This window comes from Mycothermus thermophilus (genome assembly GCF_041956435.1).
Source record: "Mycothermus thermophilus strain CBS 625.91 unplaced genomic scaffold VTJ04scaffold_4, whole genome shotgun sequence".
Classification (NCBI taxonomy): Eukaryota; Fungi; Ascomycota; class Sordariomycetes; order Sordariales; family Chaetomiaceae; genus Mycothermus; species Mycothermus thermophilus.
In genome coordinates this window covers 1876570-1896084 of record NW_027191430.1, presented here as the reverse complement: position 1 = coordinate 1896084, position 19515 = coordinate 1876570, and the positions used below count along the sequence as shown (strand labels likewise).

General features: G+C 55.0%; 5 protein-coding genes across 5 annotated transcripts; 3 read left to right on the top strand and 2 right to left on the bottom strand.

The window, feature by feature from the left end:
* Positions 1-614: 614 nt before the first annotated feature.
* On the top strand, positions 615-3831 carry VTJ04DRAFT_6426 (uncharacterized protein; the record flags this gene model as incomplete). The annotated part of the gene is made up of 5 exons (XM_069364644.1): positions 615-2021; positions 2073-2188; positions 2243-2800; positions 2856-2947; positions 3002-3831. The coding sequence occupies 5 exons, from the start codon at positions 615-617 to the stop codon at positions 3829-3831; spliced, it is 3003 nt and encodes a 1000-aa protein (XP_069218450.1).
* A 538-nt stretch (positions 3832-4369) lies between these two features.
* VTJ04DRAFT_6425 (uncharacterized protein) lies at positions 4370-5041 on the top strand (the record flags this gene model as incomplete). The annotated part of the gene is made up of 1 exon (XM_069364643.1): positions 4370-5041. The coding sequence occupies one exon, from the start codon at positions 4370-4372 to the stop codon at positions 5039-5041; it is 672 nt and encodes a 223-aa protein (XP_069218449.1).
* A 1893-nt stretch (positions 5042-6934) lies between these two features.
* VTJ04DRAFT_6424 (uncharacterized protein) lies at positions 6935-8721 on the top strand (the record flags this gene model as incomplete). The annotated part of the gene is made up of 2 exons (XM_069364642.1): positions 6935-8524; positions 8614-8721. The coding sequence occupies 2 exons, from the start codon at positions 6935-6937 to the stop codon at positions 8719-8721; spliced, it is 1698 nt and encodes a 565-aa protein (XP_069218448.1).
* Positions 8722-8999: 278 nt separating this feature from the next.
* VTJ04DRAFT_6423 (uncharacterized protein) lies at positions 9000-9367 on the bottom strand (the record flags this gene model as incomplete). Its single annotated transcript, XM_069364641.1, has 2 exons — positions 9000-9177; positions 9285-9367. 2 exons carry the CDS (start codon positions 9365-9367, stop codon positions 9000-9002), a joined length of 261 nt encoding a protein of 86 aa, XP_069218447.1.
* A 500-nt stretch (positions 9368-9867) lies between these two features.
* On the bottom strand, positions 9868-14657 carry VTJ04DRAFT_6422 (uncharacterized protein; the record flags this gene model as incomplete). The annotated part of the gene is made up of 3 exons (XM_069364640.1): positions 9868-12908; positions 13456-13525; positions 13977-14657. 3 exons carry the CDS (start codon positions 14655-14657, stop codon positions 9868-9870), a joined length of 3792 nt encoding a protein of 1263 aa, XP_069218446.1.
* Positions 14658-19515: the final 4858 nt, after the last annotated feature.

The window sequence follows — 19515 nt, the reverse complement described above, 5'->3', positions numbered from 1 at the left end:
GTCGGAAGACAGCGAAACCTTGGTTTTGAGCTTGACCCTGAGAGCGTCTCAGTCACAGGAGAAGAGAGAAGACCACCTCATTTGAACCACTCTTTCTGGCTTTCAGACGCAGTACGACATCGGGGAAGAGCAGAAAAAGGAGGATGCATTCCGGGAACATCCCCTGTTTATGTGGCAATCAGGAAGGTCCTTGCCCATGTGTGCCTGCCGAGGTATTCGGAGGTGGGCCCTTCGTCATCGGTGGTCTCAGGGACCGATTCTCCCGATGGTTCCTTGCTCCGGCTGCGGCCCGCTGCAGGAAGACCAGGCCAGCTCCACTTTTCCCCGTCTGCGATGCACGGACCCACCATTGTTCCCAGGCTCCATCCACCAGTCACCATCCACTGTCTCGATGCATGCGGCTCATCTTGATCTGACATCTGACAAAGCGCCGCGACAACGTGACGGCTCGCGCCATCCAAGGCGGCCGCGTCAAATGCCAACCCCGACATCAATAAAACCTTTCCAGCACCCGCCGCCACGAATACACGTCCACTGGTGTCCGTTGGACAAGCTAGAAGAGACAGCCGGGCTGTTTTGAGAGGTCCGGGACCGCCACCGGACCCTCTGACGCGATGCCTCCTGGAGAGGCGCCGTACGGCATCCAGGGCCGACAACCACCCCAACAGCAACAACCACCACAGCCGCACCCGTTATACCCATCCTTACACCCACTGCATCCGGCACCGCAGCCATTGAACCATTATTCCAGTCCACAACACCTCCCGCCGCTCCAACCACTACATGTGAACTCTCAGGCACCACCACCACTTCTCCCCCATCCGCAGTTTACGAATCCCTATGCCGGCGCGAGCCAGCAGTTCACACCCCATCTTCAACCTCACCAGACGCAACCGTCACCAGTGCAATATGTCCATCCTGCGTATGCCCAGCAACAGCAACAGCGGCCGCCCCAGTTCTACCCCAGTAACTCTCCGCAGCAGCCGCCGTATCCGAATTATGCTGCTTTTCAACAACCTCCTGCACCTGTCCTGCCGCGCACACAAACTCCGGCGAGCCTGCAGTCACCCGTGCAGTTTGTCAACCCATCGTATATCCAGCAAACGCCTCCGCCGCGACCGACCGATCATGTCTTTTCCACTGCACCGCAGCCTCGCCCATTGTCGACCGTGAGCCCCACGTTAGCCCGGCCAGCGCAACCACAACCACTGCAAAGCCCAGTACAACAACAACAACAACAGCAGCAGCAGCCAATTCAGGCCCAAAGACAGCTACCAATACCCCAAGGCCAGGCTCAGACGCCAATCCAGCCCTCGCACACGTTTCAGCCAACCCAACGACCTCAACCACTTCAGCCTGTCCGACAAGTCCAAAATGTAGGCCAGTCGCCTGTTGTTCAATCACCTCACCAGAAACCATTCCAGCCGCATTCCCAACCATCAGTTCAACCACCTGTCCAACTCATCGTCCCACCAACTACCCAACCATCTACCCAGCCGACTACCCAGCAATCCACCCAGCCGACTACCCAGCCCAGTACCCAACCGACTGTCCAACAGCTCGCCGAACCCCCAGCAGCTCAACCCATGCCCGTCAAGCCGAGCCCGAGGCCGCAAGAGAGACCGCTACCACCGCCTCAGGGCACGCCGAAGTTGTTAGCCAAAGAACCGAGGCGGCCCAGTGCGAGTGCTAGTGTGACAAAGTCACCAGCCACACCACAAGCATCCTCGCATGTTGATCATCTCTCTGTTTTGATTCATGTCGCAGAGGACTGTTTCGAGAAGGCAAATGCCGCCGCCCGGCAGATCGCTCGTTCTATGACGGCTGAGGAAGTCGCCGAACATCACAAGCTGGTCGCAACAGGGCTGGGATGTTTAGATGTGGCCCTCAAGTCAAACAAACTGTGGCCGAGGCTTGAGGCGAGGCTATGTCTGCGTTATACAAGCGTGCTCATTGAGGAAACCACCAACATTACCGAGGCCGAGACCACTTTGACGAGGGGTATTGCTGTGTGTGAAAGGGTATGGATATTATGTTAACCGCTTTATTTGGGATCCTGCTGACTCGCACAGCACCGATTTCTCGACCTTAAGTACTGTTCCCAATTCCTTCTTATGAAGACGTTGTTTCAGCGCAACCAGAAAGCGGCGTTCAAGTCGATTGACAGCCATATTGCTGATTGCACAACGTAAGCTCTTCAGTCTTCCAAGTCACCGGGCATTTCTGACTCTTCTCACACCAGGTATAAACATGTCCCGTGGATCTACGCTTTCCGCTTCCTTAAAGCCGCCTTCCACCTCCAGGCCGGCACGGCAGCAGACAACCACGCCATTGAAAACCTTCGGAAGGTTGCCGGAATTGCACATCAGCGTCAGGACAGCGCCATCTTTGTCTTGGCGATGCTTCTCGAGGGCCTTGCCCACCTCACCACGATGAAGGACGATTGGGCAACTCGTGTGCAGATGTGCATAGCCCAGGTATCCAAACTGCAGCTGGACGACTCGGTCCACACTCCACAGATCGACGTATTAGTGTTGATGCTGGACCTAGCGTGCAGCCTCCATCAGAAGGCACACCAGCTTTCTGCCCAGAAGTTGACTGCTCTCCAAAAGAGGTTGGAGGAGCTAAAGCAGTCACCAGATTGGCCGAACCAATTTGGAGAGATGCTTTTGCCAATCAACCGCATGCCGAACGCTCAAGGGACTGTCAGCGCCGACACAAGGGCGGTTGTCCGACCTGGCGAGGGTGTGGACTATTTAGTGATTTCAACTCTGGGCAAGCAGCAAGCGTGGGCATTAGGGTATGGTTATTTGCTCTTGAGACGTTCGCATTGGATAGGCACTGACATTGTGCAGGTATGTTTTGCATGGAATTGTCGCCCACTACAAAGCCACCACCCCAGGCCGCAGTTCCCTCTTGTGGGGTGAAGCAATTCGGCTGTTGGACGGTAAGGAATCCCTCTGGGTCTTCACACTAATGGACGGTGACTGATCGTTAATAGATAAACACCTTCCACCGGTCCAAAGCTTGCCCGAAGCACTCAAACAAACAGAATGGGCCAGAGAGCTCAGCTGTTACGCCTATATTCTTACGGGGCTGCAAGCCTCGACCCTCTCAGATTGGGCGAAAGTCAAGAATTGTCTTGAAGCAATCGAGAAAATCAACGCCGAGTCCGAGTTTTTGAGCCTCCTAGCCCTGTATCTGGAAGGTGTCTTCTACCAAGGATCAGCATCTCTCGACAAAGCCCTGGAAATCTGGAAAGACGAGCGCTTCGAGCTTGACTGGAATGGAGCACCGAAGGCATCCAGTTCTCGCATCGCTCGCGAACTCTCTATCTTGGCCATTCTCAACCGGCTCTGGATCATGCAAGACCCAACCAAGATCGACGACGCCGAAACCTCGGAACTCCTCGACCTGCTGCGTCCCATCTGCGAGGACAACCCGGATATGGAAATCCGCACGGTTTATAACCTTGTCCTCGCGTCCATTCGCACCAACCCCCCGCTTTCCATCAACCAGGTGAAACGTCACATTCAGCAATCACTTAGCGGTGCCCAGCAAACTAGCAACACCCAGCACCTTTCGATCGCCCTCAACATAATGCGTTGTCGGATTTTCGAGAATGTGGTGGGGGAGCAGGCGCTCAAGAGCGCCAAAGCTGGGGCGGCGCAGGCCAAGAAGAGTGGGAATGTGCTCTGGATGAGCGTCGCGGAGGGGATGCTGGCGCAGTCGTACGAGATGCAGGGGGCGATCGCGGAGGCGAGGATGGCACATGAGTCTGGAGTGAGGTTGGCGAATGAAGCGTATGCGAAGACGCGGGTATTTGATTGAGGGCTAGAGGCGTTCGTTGTCGGAGTGTTTGTGACATTGGAACGGAGTGTTGATGTAAATCTCAGTGTTAGCTGAAGGGTGGGTTCGGGGTCATCATTCGGCGAGCAACTCATGACGGATACCCGGGAATGTTTTGAAGCAATATGTGGGCTATACGTTGCCTAGTGGTAATCTTGTAGCGGACTCTTTTTGTCAATTTTCGAGTGAATGTCCGTTCATCACCTTTGTTCACGGGGGTCAGGGGTAGACCAAACAGCAGTAGTGGGACGGATCCCCAGCAACCACCGTGGGGTTTGCTGGTTTGTCTTATCGATAAAGAATTCCAACGCCGTCTGAAGTCAACATGCGACTTTTCCAATGATCAACACCACCAACCCAACACCCATCCAAACCCACTCCTAGAGTCGCATCGACTCAACCTACGAATACAGACGCCGAATCACTACTACCCTCGGCCATCACACACTACCGCTTTGTTCTCTCCGTCACCCGAGGTCGACAAAAACCAACCACCTACGTCCTGCAACCTACCACAAAGATGTCATCCCCGGACCCCCCACCACAATTACCTCCCACTTCCCCGCCAACCGACCCGCCTCTCCCCGAGCGCGACCCCATCCTTCACAACTCGGCTCTAGTCCTGGCCGTCCTGGCGCCGGTCGCCCTCGTCCTCCCGTCCCGCGGGGGCAAGACCAAGAGCACGCTGCAAAACGCCCTCCTCGGCGGCACCGCCTTCTGGGCCTTCAACCAGCTCGCGCACGACTACACGGGCAAGTCCATCACGGCGCGGTCGAGGGAGCGTTGGGGCGCTTTGCTCGGGTTTGACAAGAAAACCAAGGAGGGGGAAGGGGCACAGGAAGAGGAGAAGCAGAAGAAGAAGGCTGGATGGTTTTCAGACCTACCCACCGAGACGGCGAGGAGGAATAGGGAGCTGATGGAGGCGGAGAGGAGGAGGCGCGCTGAGGCGGAGGGCCGGGAGTACGTGCCGAAACATAGTGGGGAGGATAATAAGGTTGGGTGGTGGAAGAGGGTATGGATGGGCGGGGAGAAGGAGGATTGGAAGGAGAGGAGGTTGGAGGAGGAGCGGAAGGCGTTGGAGGCGGGGAAGGGGTATGGGGATTTGATCGTGGAGCAGATCAAGGAGGTTTTGGGGAAGGGGGAGAAGAAGGAGGGGAGTAAAAGGGAGGAGGGGGAGGGGAAGAAGGAGTAGGGATGGAGGTGGTGATGGGGTTGATGGTGCTTTGGTGTCGTGGGGGTTGGGGTCTGTCGGCTACACATCTATGTTGTATAGGTAGGCTGCCGTCCATGTACTTTTGTATGAATCTGTATACTACCTACTCTGGACATAGCCAAGGCGAATGATAAATAGAACGGCTGGCGCGAGTCATTTGAAACCATAGCGGTGATCGTTGACCAGGGTTTGGTCCATGTTGGTTTAAGATACCCCTTGTCAAGTTTCCCAGCCATTGGTTGAAAAGATATGTGAAGACCTGACATGTGATATGGCCTATCCCGCCTTGGATGTTCGTGACGTTTTGGCTGAGAATGTAGTGCTGCATTACATTCAAGTAATTACCCACCTGCTTTCCGTAGCTAAGGTACCTATGTCTCTGGAGTTCACGTAATTCCAAGTTTTTCTGCTCGATGGCTGTGCCCTCCAGATGCTCGCACTGCCAAAGGCTGGTCGGGCCGGCATTCGTCAGGTGGCGTGGCTGATGTGGTCATAGACAGTGGCAGTGGCTGAGTGAGAGTGGCTGCTCTGCGGATTCCCAATCGATTTTTCTCGAGGTATTTGGCAAGCCCGAGCATCACTTTGCTGGCCGCTTGTGGAGCGTTTCGTCATTCGTGGGCGATACGAAGTGAAACTCGGAACGGCGGCAAGCCTTATGTTGTTCCAAAAACAGCGTCACCAAGCGCCGAGACAATCCGTGCACGAGATGAAAGTTGTTGGTTTCCAAAGAGTTTGGCCTGAAGACAAAAAAAGACCGTCTTCTCGTGGTTGGCCTTGTGAGGATTGTCTCCATGCCCAAGATAGCCAACCTGGAGTTGTTTGGATTTTGTGATGCTGGCCGCGAGTGGGATGCTTGGCATCGAACTGGGGGGCGGCCTCCCCGGCCCGGGTTGGTGCCTTTCCGTCGGGTCTTCCCCACTGATCCTGCCGCTGTCAGATCGCTGTCAGGTTGGCGACGTCAGCTCAGCTACCCTAGGTCTGGCCCATGAACGTTCAGCACATGCATCGTGGCAGAAAAATGCATGATTGATGGAAGAAGGTTGAGAGGTTTTGTTGTCTAAGCCACAAAATCATGAACCATGGTGAAAGGCCCCCGTTTCTCCATCCAGGCAGCTTCCTAGGCGGAGATTGTTAACTCCAGCAGTTCCAACTGTGGGTTCGCTCATTTCAAGTCGCCACCAGACGGGAATTTAGGGAAGACCCATCCTTCCGCGATGTCAACAAACCACCCCTTGAACTGATTCCTGGCATCCCGGGAAACAGAAACAAGGACTGCAGCTTGTTGACTTTTTTACACACATCTTTCTTTGTGCATATTATTGCTGAGATATCAGTCTCAATTTTTGAGTCAACAGAAAGTCCACATTCCTCAGACCGATCTTACTCATATACTCGTACACCTCAGACGGAGAGTACAGAGGTACAGTACCTACGACGTCACGTCAACAAACCCGGGCTTGTTTGGCACAACCCAACATCCGACACAACCTGCATTCCATTCTTGGCCTGCCAGAGAATCCCTGCGGCGTCTTGATTTAGGCCTGAAACACCCCAGGTCACCCCCAGCTCTTCAGCTGGCCGTTTGCCATTTTCGACCTTTTGTCATCTTGTTCCCAAACAACACCAACACAAACCTCCATACTTTGCTTTGTTTCGCCTGGTAAACATCTCGCCGGCGCCCTCGACCATTACTTCCACCTCGACGGCCTCTACCTGCTCCGTCTTCGAGTGCCTCCCACCAGCCAACTAACCGCTGCGACGCCGAATTTCCACCCCACACCCCTGCTGTTACCAGAACCGTCTCCATCGGCCGGGAGATTGCGTGCGCTGCTCTCCTGAGTCCGGAAAGAAGATCCGACCACTAAAACCAACATGGCAGCCAACGAATACTACAATCCGAGGCCACCGCAGAGCGCGCCAACAGACGCGCCCTATCCCGAATACTACAGCAGCACCACTGCTCCGTACCCTACATCCTCATCACCTTACTCAACATCCGCTTACGGCGAGCCGTCATCATCGTATCTCGCCCCGTCTGCCGGCCCCTCGAAGGGCGACTCCTCCTCACCCTCTACCTCACAGCAAGGGAAACCGGGCGCCTCGCCCTCTCCGTTCGACACCGTCTTCGACGACCATGCTTATCCCGCGAGCACACACCAGCCAACACCCGCCTCGAGCATGCACAGACTAAGTCACTACCAGGACACGGTCTACCACGGCGGCCACTCGACCAGTCCCGATGAGTACGGCCGCGCCAACGACAACATCCCTCTTCACGACAACCCCCATCGCCTCTCGCCGAAGGACGCCGAGATGCAGGATCATGTCTACGAGGCGCCGCAACAGAATAAGCATTCGGGCAGGCGACGCGTGCGTTTCGGCGAGCTAGGCATGTTGGGCTCGGGCCGCAAGAAGTTCCCCTTCGTCGTGTACTTTTTCACTCTCGTCCAAACGGCCGTCTTCATCGGAGAACTTGTCAAATATGCAAGCCTCACCGGCTCACCCATCCAGACCAAGCCGACCTTCAACCCCATGATCGGCCCATCCGCCTACCTCCTGGTCAACATGGGCGCCCGCTTCGTCCCCTGCATGCACAATGTCGACGGCATCCAAAACAGCGAATACGGCCCGATCCCCTGGCGCTGCCCCAATTCCACCTCACTCGACGACTCTCTGCCCGAGAACAAGTGCACCCTCTCCGAGCTGTGTGGCTTCGGCGGCGTACCTGAACCCGCCTACCAGCCCGGCACCCCGCTCGACACCAAGCCCGAACCAAACCAATGGTTCCGCTTCATTGTGCCCATATTCCTGCACGCCGGGCTGGTGCACATCGGCTTCAACATGCTCCTACAGCTCACCCTGGGCCGCGACATGGAGCGTTCGATCGGCTCTATCCGCTTCTTCCTTGTCTACATGTCAGCCGGAATCTTCGGCTTCGTGATGGGCGGCAACTTCGCCGGCCCATTAATCGCTTCAACAGGCGCTTCCGGGTCGCTCTTTGGCATAATCGCCCTCACCCTTCTCGACCTGTTGTATTCGTGGAAGGATCGCGTCAACCCAGTCAAAGACCTCGCCTTCATCATCCTCGATATCGTCATCTCCTTCCTCCTCGGGCTGCTGCCCGGTTTGGACAACTTCTCACACATTGGCGGGTTCTTAATGGGCCTGTGCCTCGGGCTTTGCGTCCTGCACTCGCCCAACTCGCTGCGCAGGCGCATCGGCGCCGGCGACGCCCCGTACGCCAGCGAGTCGGTCAGCGGCGGGTTCGCGGCGCAGGGCACCCCGCCGAGCTTCTTCAAGAACCCGGTTGGGTTCTTCAAGGGGAGAAAGCCGCTTTGGTGGGTGTGGTGGCTGATTCGCGCCGGGGCGTTGATTTTGGTGATTGTGGTGTTCATCGTCCTGTTGAACAACTTTTATGTGTATCGGACGACTTGCAAGTGGTGTAATTATCTGAGTTGTTTGGTGAGTACTCTCCTTTGTTTTCACCATTCCTCGAGCACCTCAACTCCTGCCTGAAAGATGACCATGCTAACGGCGCTCTTTGGATATAGCCCATCAATAATTGGTGTGAAGACGGCTTCCTCAAGACCACACCCACCACCACTCTCATTCCCGTCGATCCTACCCCAACTCCCACGAATACTTTTCCCTTACTCTGAGAGAAGCGACATTGGGGTGACTGTCATTTCTGTTTGGATCAGGAGCAGCGGCTAGGCGAAGCGGTGTCTGATTGTGTCTTCTTGTGCCTTGTTGCCTTCCTACATACAAACATATTACGAGGTAGTCTCGGTTGTTTTATTCAAACTGTGGATGATTTAGCTGGCTTGGGTTGGGTTGGGTTGGGTTCGGGCTAGCTTTGCTTCGGTTGGGAGAGGGAGCAACAAAAAGAAGAGAGGTTATATCTTACTCGTTTACAACCCAGAATCGGGTGGCTGTTTTACACACAGGTTTCACATCTCTGCTTCTTGTTCCTTTGCCTTATTTCTTGCTCATCCGCGTTGCTTCTCAGGGCCACCCTCACTGTTGGAATTATGTCTCCTTGGGCAGACTGGTTGTGTCCCAGCGGCACGGGTTGTGAGATGGGAATGGAAGATGAACGGACCAAAACGCCGAGCCTCACAGCATCTACTTAGTACACCTCAGGCATTCAACGGGTGTAAAAGGAGTTGACTGAGACAGGCGCATCAGGAAGTGGCGGTGGCCTACTGGAAGTATGAGTTACTTTGGGATTGCATCTGCACTCGTGGATGAGTCTACGGCAACGATCAATCCCCTTCTGATCTGATCGTGTGTCGTTGGACTCATAGGGGTTAGGGAACCAGGTTCTAAGGAATCATAGCGAAAGGGAATAGATAGAATTGGCAGTCGTCACGCGTGGTGTGATGAATGTCTTAGAGGATACTGGGGTCAGTGCAAATACTACATGGTGTTTTGAAAGCATTCAGACTATTTGGAGGGATGTGGTTCATGGGGGTAATCCTGGACGTTCCTCCCGTCTCTCATCTACACAACGGTCGCCTTGTCGTGGTCATTCATACAATCCAATGGCTAACTTCAGTGTGCGAAATGAATTGTATGAGACATGGCAGTATTGTACAAGTTGAGACGGGATATCTATGGTGTATCGCCAAACCATCCCTGCATGGTCTACTCTTCTTCCTTAACGCCCTTCCCTCGTCAAATTTTATGGTACATACATGAATCAACATGTGAAGGTAGTGTACAGGAGAGGAATACATCCAACCAACCATCTATCTCTATGTCATACCCCAGACATGTATTCTATCCGTCCAACTCACTGACCTTCAGAGACCGTCCCATTCGTTAACAGCTTCTGCGCCGTTTCCTGCTTTCCCGCTGTCTTCTTCTGTGCTGGCCTTCTTAGCCGCCTTCTTCGTTGTCGACTTCTTCGCTGCTCGCTTTGTCGCCGCTGTCTTCGTCGCCTTGGATTGTGTCACCGCCGCTTTCTTTGCCGCTGGCTTCTTCTTCTTGCTCGATGAGGGATTCTCCTCTTCCGCCTTCGCGTCATCGTCCCCGACCCAAGGCTCGTACGGCTTCGTCCCGTCGACCCTTGAGCTCTCCAAGATGGACTGGTACGTATAAGGCGTGTCATCCCCTAGCACGTGGATCGGCGACCTCTTCAAGATCTGCTCCTCCTTCTCGCGGAACTTGCGGCCCTCCCTATTGTACCGCTCCAAGGTCTTGTAAAAGATCTTGGAGCGCGGGTCGTTGTAGCGGTATTTGCTCGGGTCCGGGTTCTCGTCCTCCCAATCCTCCCAGAGGAGGTTCTTGCGCCGCTCCAGGACCGCCTTGTACAGCGTGTGCGCGCGGTCGGACGGGAGCTCTTCCATGGCGTACTCGACGATCCAGGACTGGTGGCTGCGATAGTCCTCCGGGCGCTCGACGTATTGGCCGTCAACCTTGTTGCGGATAGTTAGGATCAGGCCGAAGAGCTCACCGTCTGTGCGTTCTTCGGGGAATTTGATGGAAGGAGCTGCCGCCACTGAATCTGAGGCTGGAGTGGTTGAATCCTCTTTGGAGGCCTGCTCCGCCGTAGGCTCGGACAGATCCTCGGCTGAAACACTACCCGTCTCGATAGCGCCGGTTTCGCCCTCAGTCTTGCCCACGCCTTGGTGCAACGGCTTCTCGGTGAGTTCCGACAGGATCCTCTCGACTTTCTGAAGCCTCTGCATATACTCCGCGGCATCCTCATCCACGACATCAGCCACCTCACCAGTTGGTACCCGGCGCTCACTCGGAAGGTTCCGGATCTGAGTCGCCAACCTCACGAGGAGGTCCTTGAGCGTCGGCTCCTCGGGCTCCTCGGACGTGTCCACGGCTTCTCCTTCTTGGGCGTTCTTCTCAACCACCACCTCGGGGATGACCTCCCCTTCTTCCACTTCCTCCTCTTTTGCATCGCGGGTGAGGGTAGCCTTACCCCTGGCGCGAATACCGGTCAAGGCCTCCAGGAATTCGTCAACATACCGTTGCATCTCTTGGGGCGACGACGACCGAAGCAGCCCACTCTCCTGAAGAGCATCCTCGATGGCATCCCGGATGGTGGAAATGCCGCGAGCCTCGTCCTCGAGCTCGTCTTCCACCTTGAGCATGACGTCCTCCCAGGTCGCCGTACTCGACTCGCCCTCGCTGGTCTCATCGATGACTTCTGGGTCTTCTTCTTCACCCTCGATATTTTCCAGATCCTCCTCCTCGTCCTCCTCTAACGTATCCAAATCTTCCTGCTCCAACAGATCCTGCTGTGCCAGCGCTTCCTGTCCTGCCTCAACCAGTCCCATGAGCCTGCGCTCATACTCTTCGATATGGGCGCGCTGAGCTCCTTGGATCGCTTCAACCTCCTCCTGCGTCACGGGCTTGGCGAAGATGTACATGAACGGCTGGCCTTCCTCGCCTCTCGTCTCGAAGTGGAGGCGAAGAGTACGACCGGGGTATTTCCCGGTCACCTTGTCCAGGACCTTGTTGAGGAGATGGACGCTCAGCCTGAATTCGGCGTCGCCAAGTGTCTTGTTCGTTTGGCCGTGGAGAGCCAAGTCCATGTCCTGAAGGGGAATGTATTGGAAGCCAAAAATACGCTGGGTATTGTGGAAGGCGACGAAGATGCCGTCCATGCGACCCATGCGGACCTGCAGTGAGTACTTGAGGAACGCGGAGCGGATCATGTCGTAATACTCGCGCTCAAAAGACTCCCATTGGCCGAGGCGAGTGCGAATCTCATATGTCATGCCCTTCTCGTAGTCCTTCGTGTCCATGCGGATGGAGATGACGGCACGGGTTTTGAGATCAAACATGCCAGTTCCCGGCAGGCGATGGTCATGGGCATCGAGCTGAGAACGCATCAAAAAGTCGCCGAGCATCGAATAGTGGTAGGTCTCAACTCCATTGCGCGCCTCGTCGCTCAATTGGTCCGATTTTGTCTTGCGGTACTTCTCAAACTCTTCCTTGGGCAGAGTCAGGAACTTCTCCATGGATTTGCCCAACATGGTGAGGACATTGGCCGTGTCGAACTCCTTGTCGGCATCGATGGCGTATACGCCGTCTTTCCAGTGCAGGAAGGTAGCTGCCGGGGCACGCAAGATGCGGGTGGGTCGGTATGAGTCGATCTCAAAGTTTCGGGAGATCATGGAGTAGTTGAGAGGGCGCCAGGCAGAAAGGAGGTAATGGAAGTGCGAGAGAGTGGACGTCATACTGGAGGTCGAGCCAGTGTACTTCTTCTTGGCCTTTTTGGCCATGTTGATGAGGGTGGCATCCTCGGAGGAAGTGATGTATTTCCTTAGAGCCTGGAAATCAAAATCCTTGACGGGCATGATACGGGAGAGGTATGGATCGAAATTGAAGACGCGAGAGCGAGGGTCTTGCAGGTGGTAGACGCCCGGGTTGAAGAGCACCCGGTCGAGACCGTACGCCAGCTTGGGGACCGGTGGTTGTTTCAGGCCAACCCAAGGGATGAGTCTGATCTTCCTGGAATCGACAGCGGAGACGTGAAAAGTGTATCCTCCGTGATAGGGATTTTGGGTACCGACAGGCTGGAGGCCACGGAGGAGTACCGCTCTTTTCGCCTTCACCTCGGGCTTGGTTCCGGGAATGGTGGGAGTGGGTTTGCCCTTGGAAGGTTGCAGCTCCTGACGCAGCACCGTCTTGAGCGCCGAGAGGGGCCCCCCCTCAGATGGATCAAGGTCATCTGCATCGTGGCCTGGGGCACCTTCCGGGTCGGCTTCTTCGATGGCTTCGGAAGTCTGGTGCCCATGTGCTTGGGTCGAGGGTTTGGGGTTAATGTGAGGTGTGCGAACAAAGCGCGACGTCCCGTCCCCGTCGGTCGATTCGGATTCGCCTGTTGTTGAAGGTTCAATTACCTTCCCTTCTCTTAGCGCTTGTCTCTTCGCCGTTCTTCTCGCCCTCGCTGGTCTTACACGCTTGGGCGTCTTTTTTGCCTTTTTCTTTTTCTTGGTTTTGGTCGCAGGCGGGCTGTCGGCTGTTGTCGTCTCAGACGAGTAGGTGCGTACCGCGCCTAGCCCATTGACGGCCGGAACAGGACCTAGTTGCCCTCGGGGTGGTGCGGCGATAGTGCTGGCGACAGGGGACCGAGTGGTCCTGGTGAGGAGTGCGCGGCATTGTGTGCAGATGAAGGGAGATGCCAATGCACAGCGTCCTTGGCGTACTATTCGCAACATAGCAAATCCACTGCCTTCGCCGGCCTGTCGGCTGGATCGACTGTTGCTTCGGGCCCAGGAAGATTGGCGTGGTGGGAGGCGTTGGTGGTGAATGTTTGATCTCTGGCCCCAGAATAATTTCTTTCTGCATCTTGGCTTATCGCCCACATATTTTCTCTTATCGAAACGCGGGACAACGGGCCACCCCTGTCTGCCCCTCCATCGGACCGTTGAAGACCCACTCCGGTCCGGTGGCCTCCACATCTTCCGGAGCAGGGCCGGGCTCGGCCGCCGGCCTCTAGCTTGGTGCGTTCTGAGGTTCAAATGCCAATCTGACTAAGCTTCATCTTATAGCTGGCATGCAATAAGCAGACCATGGCACAATTACGGAGATGTAAGTCACTTGAATGAGTTGATGATCAGGAGAATCCTTGGTACCTGGGTTAGGTCCCGGTTTGCCTGTTGGTGTCGTCAAGGGGTCCGAGCCCTTGGAATACCTCAGGTAGGTACATCAGGTCGGGTAGTTTAGTTATCCCCTGTCTCGACAAGGAGATGGGTTCCCTACGACTGTTTTACACCTCGACCGTCTTCTCTCTATTAAACCCCTTCGACTGCCTAAAAGGATTCCCTCTCTGGTTCGTCACCAACCTTAACGGGCCTGCGCTGGCCCCCCTTTCAACGACAAAGTCGCAGTTATAATGCGTATGCCCAAATGCCCAGAGCTTCACCTTCGCACTCCGAAAACACACCTCGCCTGACAGGTCTGTCGAGAAGGCACTCGTGATGATGCTTCCCTCATACACCGGATCAGCACCGCGGGGATCCCTCGTGGGACTCCAGTGCGTAAGGATGGCGATCCTCGTCTTGTCACCACCGCCGCCCCCAGCCGTCTCCTCATTCATCGCCGCTACCTGCTCATTTAACCAGGCAAGGTCGCGTGCATGCGCCCTGTTGTGCGCATCCACGTCCCACCCGCCGAGCGTATGACGGAAGTCGTTCAGTCGGGTCTGAACGGCCGTGCGTGCTTCCTTGTCCTCGTCGACTGAAGGGACTCGAGAGAAGAGGCTGCATCCGAGGACAACGATGTCGTCATGTGGGTGTGGAAGGCGGACGGAGGTGCGGTCGAGCAGGACAAACTTTCCGAGCGACGGATCAGATTCTGTGCATGCGGCCGCAGCGACGGAAGAGAGGATATCGATCGTCTCGTCCCAGGTTGAGCCATATGCCTCATGATTGCCGGGAACCAGCATCACCGTGCGGAACTTCGGCAACTGTCGCTTCAGGAACGACAGGAACTTGTCCCTGTGGACCTCCTTCACGATCCCAATGTCCCCGAGGAGGGCAAGGTTAGGGGCCCGCGGGATGATCTCGAAGTCATCGTACTCGTTGAGCGCTTCGAGATGCAGGTCTGAGAGAATCTGAATTGCCATTGTTGAGGTTCAAAAAAGATATGTGATGCGAAGTCAAGATGATGTTGTGCCAAGGCAGCATAACGTTTTGAGACGAGCTATCGCTCACGCCCACATCATATCTGAGATGTCATGTTCAGACTCGGCTGGTGCTTTGTAATTACAACTTGTAAAATTGCCTTACATGCCAAACAAGCCTCAGAGACAATAAATTAGAATCCCCGAGGATGGCCTTGACGCAAGTATTTTGTATTCAGTTTGTCGGTTTGTCAAGACTCAATGTTGAATCTGTTGACGCTCGCAGGCCTGAACATTTGGGATACAACGCTTCTTCTCTTACGACACAGCAATACCACCTCAATGTTTGGCCTTGCTTCTTCCCAACCGTCACTCGTGATCTCCACAACGGCAGCCTGAGATCATGATAGTCGCATCGACACTCCAAAACGCCCTCTTCACTCTCCAAGAAGCGTCTTGCACACCGACTTCTCAACACCGCCAGATGCCGCCCTCACAACCACCTCATCAACTGACTCAACAAGGTCACATCCAAGTGGACCACTGCGGGACACACCCTCACTCATCAACCGCCTCATCCGCCTGAAAGCGACTTGGCGGCAGTTTTGCTCTACTCCACAGTACGTTGTCCTGCCTAAGAAACCGCCTCACGAGTCCTGTTCAACCCCTCTCTGACCAAAAAAGATTCGCATCTCTCTTAGGCTTCAGATTTCTCGCCACTTCCCCACGTTGTGAGAGCTGCGCCACGTCGCGCCATGTGGGTGGCCCAAGGGGGGCGCGTGTTCCGCGGGCTGAGAAGGTCACACAACCGTCACGTACCTACTAGTTAAGTCAGGTACTCTGTGTGTAATTTATCAACGGAACCCACCGTGCCCCCTACGGATGATGCAAAACCGACCGCTGCCCAAAACTCTTTGTGTAACTACCCGCGGGAGAGGCAACCTTTTATCGCGGGGTTGGTTTGCCCTTATCACATCTCAACCAGGACTCGGGGACCCTCGTACCTGACATTGTAACGTTTGGATGAGCATGAGTCTTTACTACTGTGGATACTTTGATCGAATGCAAAGCAGTTGAATGGTGCATCTTCGTGAAATGCCAACAAATCTACGGAGCGTTGTGAAGTATACTTCTCCCTTGCCGTACGGAGGACTCCCCGTCCTGTCCTGAGGGCCCGGGCCCTTATCAGCATCAACCCGCATGCCAACCACAAGCATGAACGGGAGTTCCCGTTATTTTGCCCGCACAGAGGCACCTTCTTCTCCCAATCGGACTGGTTCCCTTAGCCGCTCCTGAAAATGCAGGGCCACGACCGCATCAGAGAGAAGGTAAAAAAGTCAAGGGGAACGGACCTAACGCGAAAACCGTTGTGATAGATGTGATATAGATGTGTGGTGGTGCCTGCCTGGTTTGGCCTGCGTGGGTGAGGCAACGGAGGAAGCCTGGGTTGGATGCGAATTGCCTGCGTCATCGAGGTGGTGATGAGAAGGATGCCTGCCTAAGCAATGGCCTTGATGAGATACCTTAAATTAGCATTGAAGTGAAGGGTGTATGTATTCCACTGGTGGTTGGTTTTGACAACGCAGCACGAAGCTACCTGAACGAGTCAGGTGTCTAAGGAGCAACTCCAGGACCTTACAGGAGCGGATTTCTCCTAGACCATGACGGAGGTGACGGCAATGCCATAGGTTTAAACAAAACACCGCCGAGAAGAAAACCCGCACCTTGATGAACTTGGCTCTGCCCTATCCAATGTCATGACCATTGTGCGTCATCGGAGCTGCTTCCCGACTCAGGGACGTATGGGCCCAATCGATGATGCGGGCATCCAAACGCGCCATCGGATTCGCCGCCATTCAAGGCTTCGAGGCTGGCTGAAGTGCACGTTAGGCGATTTGGCTGGCTGGATGGGAGATGATGCAATGGAGGTGGGTTTTTGATCCAACTTCCAAACAAAAATGACAGGACAGGAACGCAAACACCATGATCTGACCCGAACGATTGCTCATTGCAACGCTCCTCTTTCTCATTCTCTTTTCTCTTGCCTTCCATGTTGTGCGCCGTTCGGTTCTGATGGCTATCAACCCATGGACGTTATCTCGCCCTGTCTGTTTACTATCGAGATCTGCGAGCTTGCTTTTTTTAAGCTTTTCCATACCTTCCAGGGGTTTTGCTTGATGTTTTGGCTGGTCTGGCTGGGCAATGCAGTTGATCCATGTGATCCTCCCCAGACTCTGCGCGTACTCCACTGCGTTAAACGTTTCCTGGAGTCTTACGGCGGGGTGATGAACCTTGGGTCGTGTTGCTTTGTTGTATCGTTCCCATCCCAATTCTCCATGATGAAATGCGCTCTCCGTTGCCGATAACCTCCATCGAGCGCTTGTCGCGGCTTTGCTTTTGCCCAACGGTTAGGTTGCCCGTCCGGATGGATCTGTATGTAGTACTACTACCTAAAGGTGTTTGCTGTGGCATTAAACCAAAAAGCGAAATAGTACCTTGCAGTGATAATTCCCGCATCAATTTCATCATTCTCCCTTCATTCCTCCTGTGTAGTCACCAGAGGCCCAGATCGACCCCTCCTTCCAGTCCTTCCAAGACCCAAGCATGGCTGTTTTCCGGATCCGCTCCCCGTCGGGCCCGGGCTCTTCGCGGATGGAAGCTTGACGTTTCGTCTCCCGCCCACGTTGTCGTCCAAGGTTACATCTTCCCGTCCTGCCTGCCTTCCCGATGCACACACATCTCCAACCTGCCCCGCTGTCCAGTATCCTCCGACAGGCTTAAATGAAGCATTCGCGCAATCCTCTGCCCGCAGGCGACCTAGCGGTTCCAGCAAGGTCCTCCCGTTGCCGTCCTATACCTACGAATTAGGCTGGCATGTGGCAAGTCTGCGCGATGTGATTTGGAGCCGGATTTTTTTTGCATGCGACGAACCGTCCTTCTTCCAGCGCTCGCTTTTTCGGTGTTTCCCCCCCTCGCAGGTTGCGGGCAGAACAACTCCGGCCAAACCCCCCAATTACCTAATGGGTCGTGGGTACCTACGGAGTGGCCAAGAACGACAACCCCCCGCCAAGAACGAGGCGGCGGGATGGACCCGCTTGCCGTTCGCCGAGAGGTTGTGTTGACTCTTGGACCTGGGAACCTTGATGGGAGCTGGTGATGACGAGTTTCATGGTGTTTCGGCTGACTGAACATTTGCACTCCGTAAGGGTTTGAGTGAGACGCAGCAAAGCAGCACTTTTCGCCTCCTTCCCTGGCTCCTCAGCACACGCTGAACAATCACCAACTCATTTTGGGTTTGGCTGTCGGTGATGTCACCTTGCCTTGGGCGTGATTGCCGATCATCTACAGAAGCAGCAAGAAGCCAGGGACAGGAATGTGCCTCGCTACGGAAAACACCCGTTAGGTTCGCCCTGCGATTGTGGCGTTCAGCCACCCCAAGAGGTACCGCCCCAGGGGCCACCGCTGCGAGATCAAGCGCGGAGTGAGGGCCGGTTGGATGAGAAGGTGTTTTTTCACGTCTGTTTGTTATCCAGGGCCGGCCAAGCGGTTGGTTGACTACCATAACGTTCCTGGGTCGTATCATCACAGTGATGTTAAAATTTCATGGGGGCTATTCGTTATCAAGCAGACCGGATACATATCCCGTGCTCCGTACTCATAGTTTGGTGCCGATAACCTCATTTTTCCGACATCGCCGTCTTCCTGCCCTTCTCGAGGCCTCCTTCGTACTGGACGCGGCAACTTCTGGAACCAGTACCCTGCCGCCGGACAGTCTCCAAATGTTCAGGTATTCTGCTCATGGCATGATGTTGGGTGTCATTCGGGACATTTCTCGCCCTCATCAATGAGCATCGCCAATGCGCTGGGTCTATTGACGCAACCGCTGACTCTAGGGATCTTGCCGCGATTGGCCCAAGCAGACATTTGATTACTTCACAGTATGTATGTAGGTACACGACCCTCAATCAGCTCACAGGAGAGGAGGCTGAAGGGAGGTTTGATGAATGTTTGTCCAGCCTGCTGGCTGGCTGACATCAAGGTTCCGATGATAATGGCGACCAAAGCCTCACAAATCACGAATCCGGGTACATGCAGCTGGCACCTAGTTATCTGCTTAAACTGTCGTGATACATACAGCGCCTGCGTTTCCATGCAACTCTCGGACGAAGAGGAACAATATCCGGGGCGCTGTGATGACTCTGCACTTCACTTGCTTGAGCTATCAAGCTCAAAAAGGCCTCTGTCAAACGTTGGCGATACGCAATGGACTCAGAAACGCAAGCATCTTCTAGATACCTACGGTTCCGCCTGCAAACATGCCGGAATCCGAAACAATGCCGAGTCACCGCACTCTGGTAGCCTTCTCTCTGCTCTGATATCACCTCAACGCCTTATCGCGATGTAATGCAAGGAGACTTGTCTGTGTGCCGCGGTAGAGGTGGTCCTTGTGGTTCCCGGTCAAGCAACCACAACATGACGATACAAAAGCCCATTTGCTTTGTGCTGGCGGGAGAGGTGGACCGTGGAGCCGTTGGCCATGCGCCGCGTGCTCTTCTCAAGTACCACGCCCACACGGTTCGAGATACTGGACGTTCTTTATCGGAAGCCGAGAGACAGCGGCGGTTTAACCCGCATGCCGTACTTCTTGTCTGCCCCGGTGTCCAGACAGCCGGATAGCCCAGCGTTAATCGGATAGGTGGCCCAGGGCACGAAGTGAAGAAGCGACATTGTCGGTTTCGATTTTCCCGCGCCTGCGCCGCGCCCGCGTCCTCGTCCCCGGAGCCGATTGCTGCTGTGTACATACCTCACGTTGACACACCGAGATGCTTTTTGTGTGAGCAATAGACGTTGTGCGACAGAT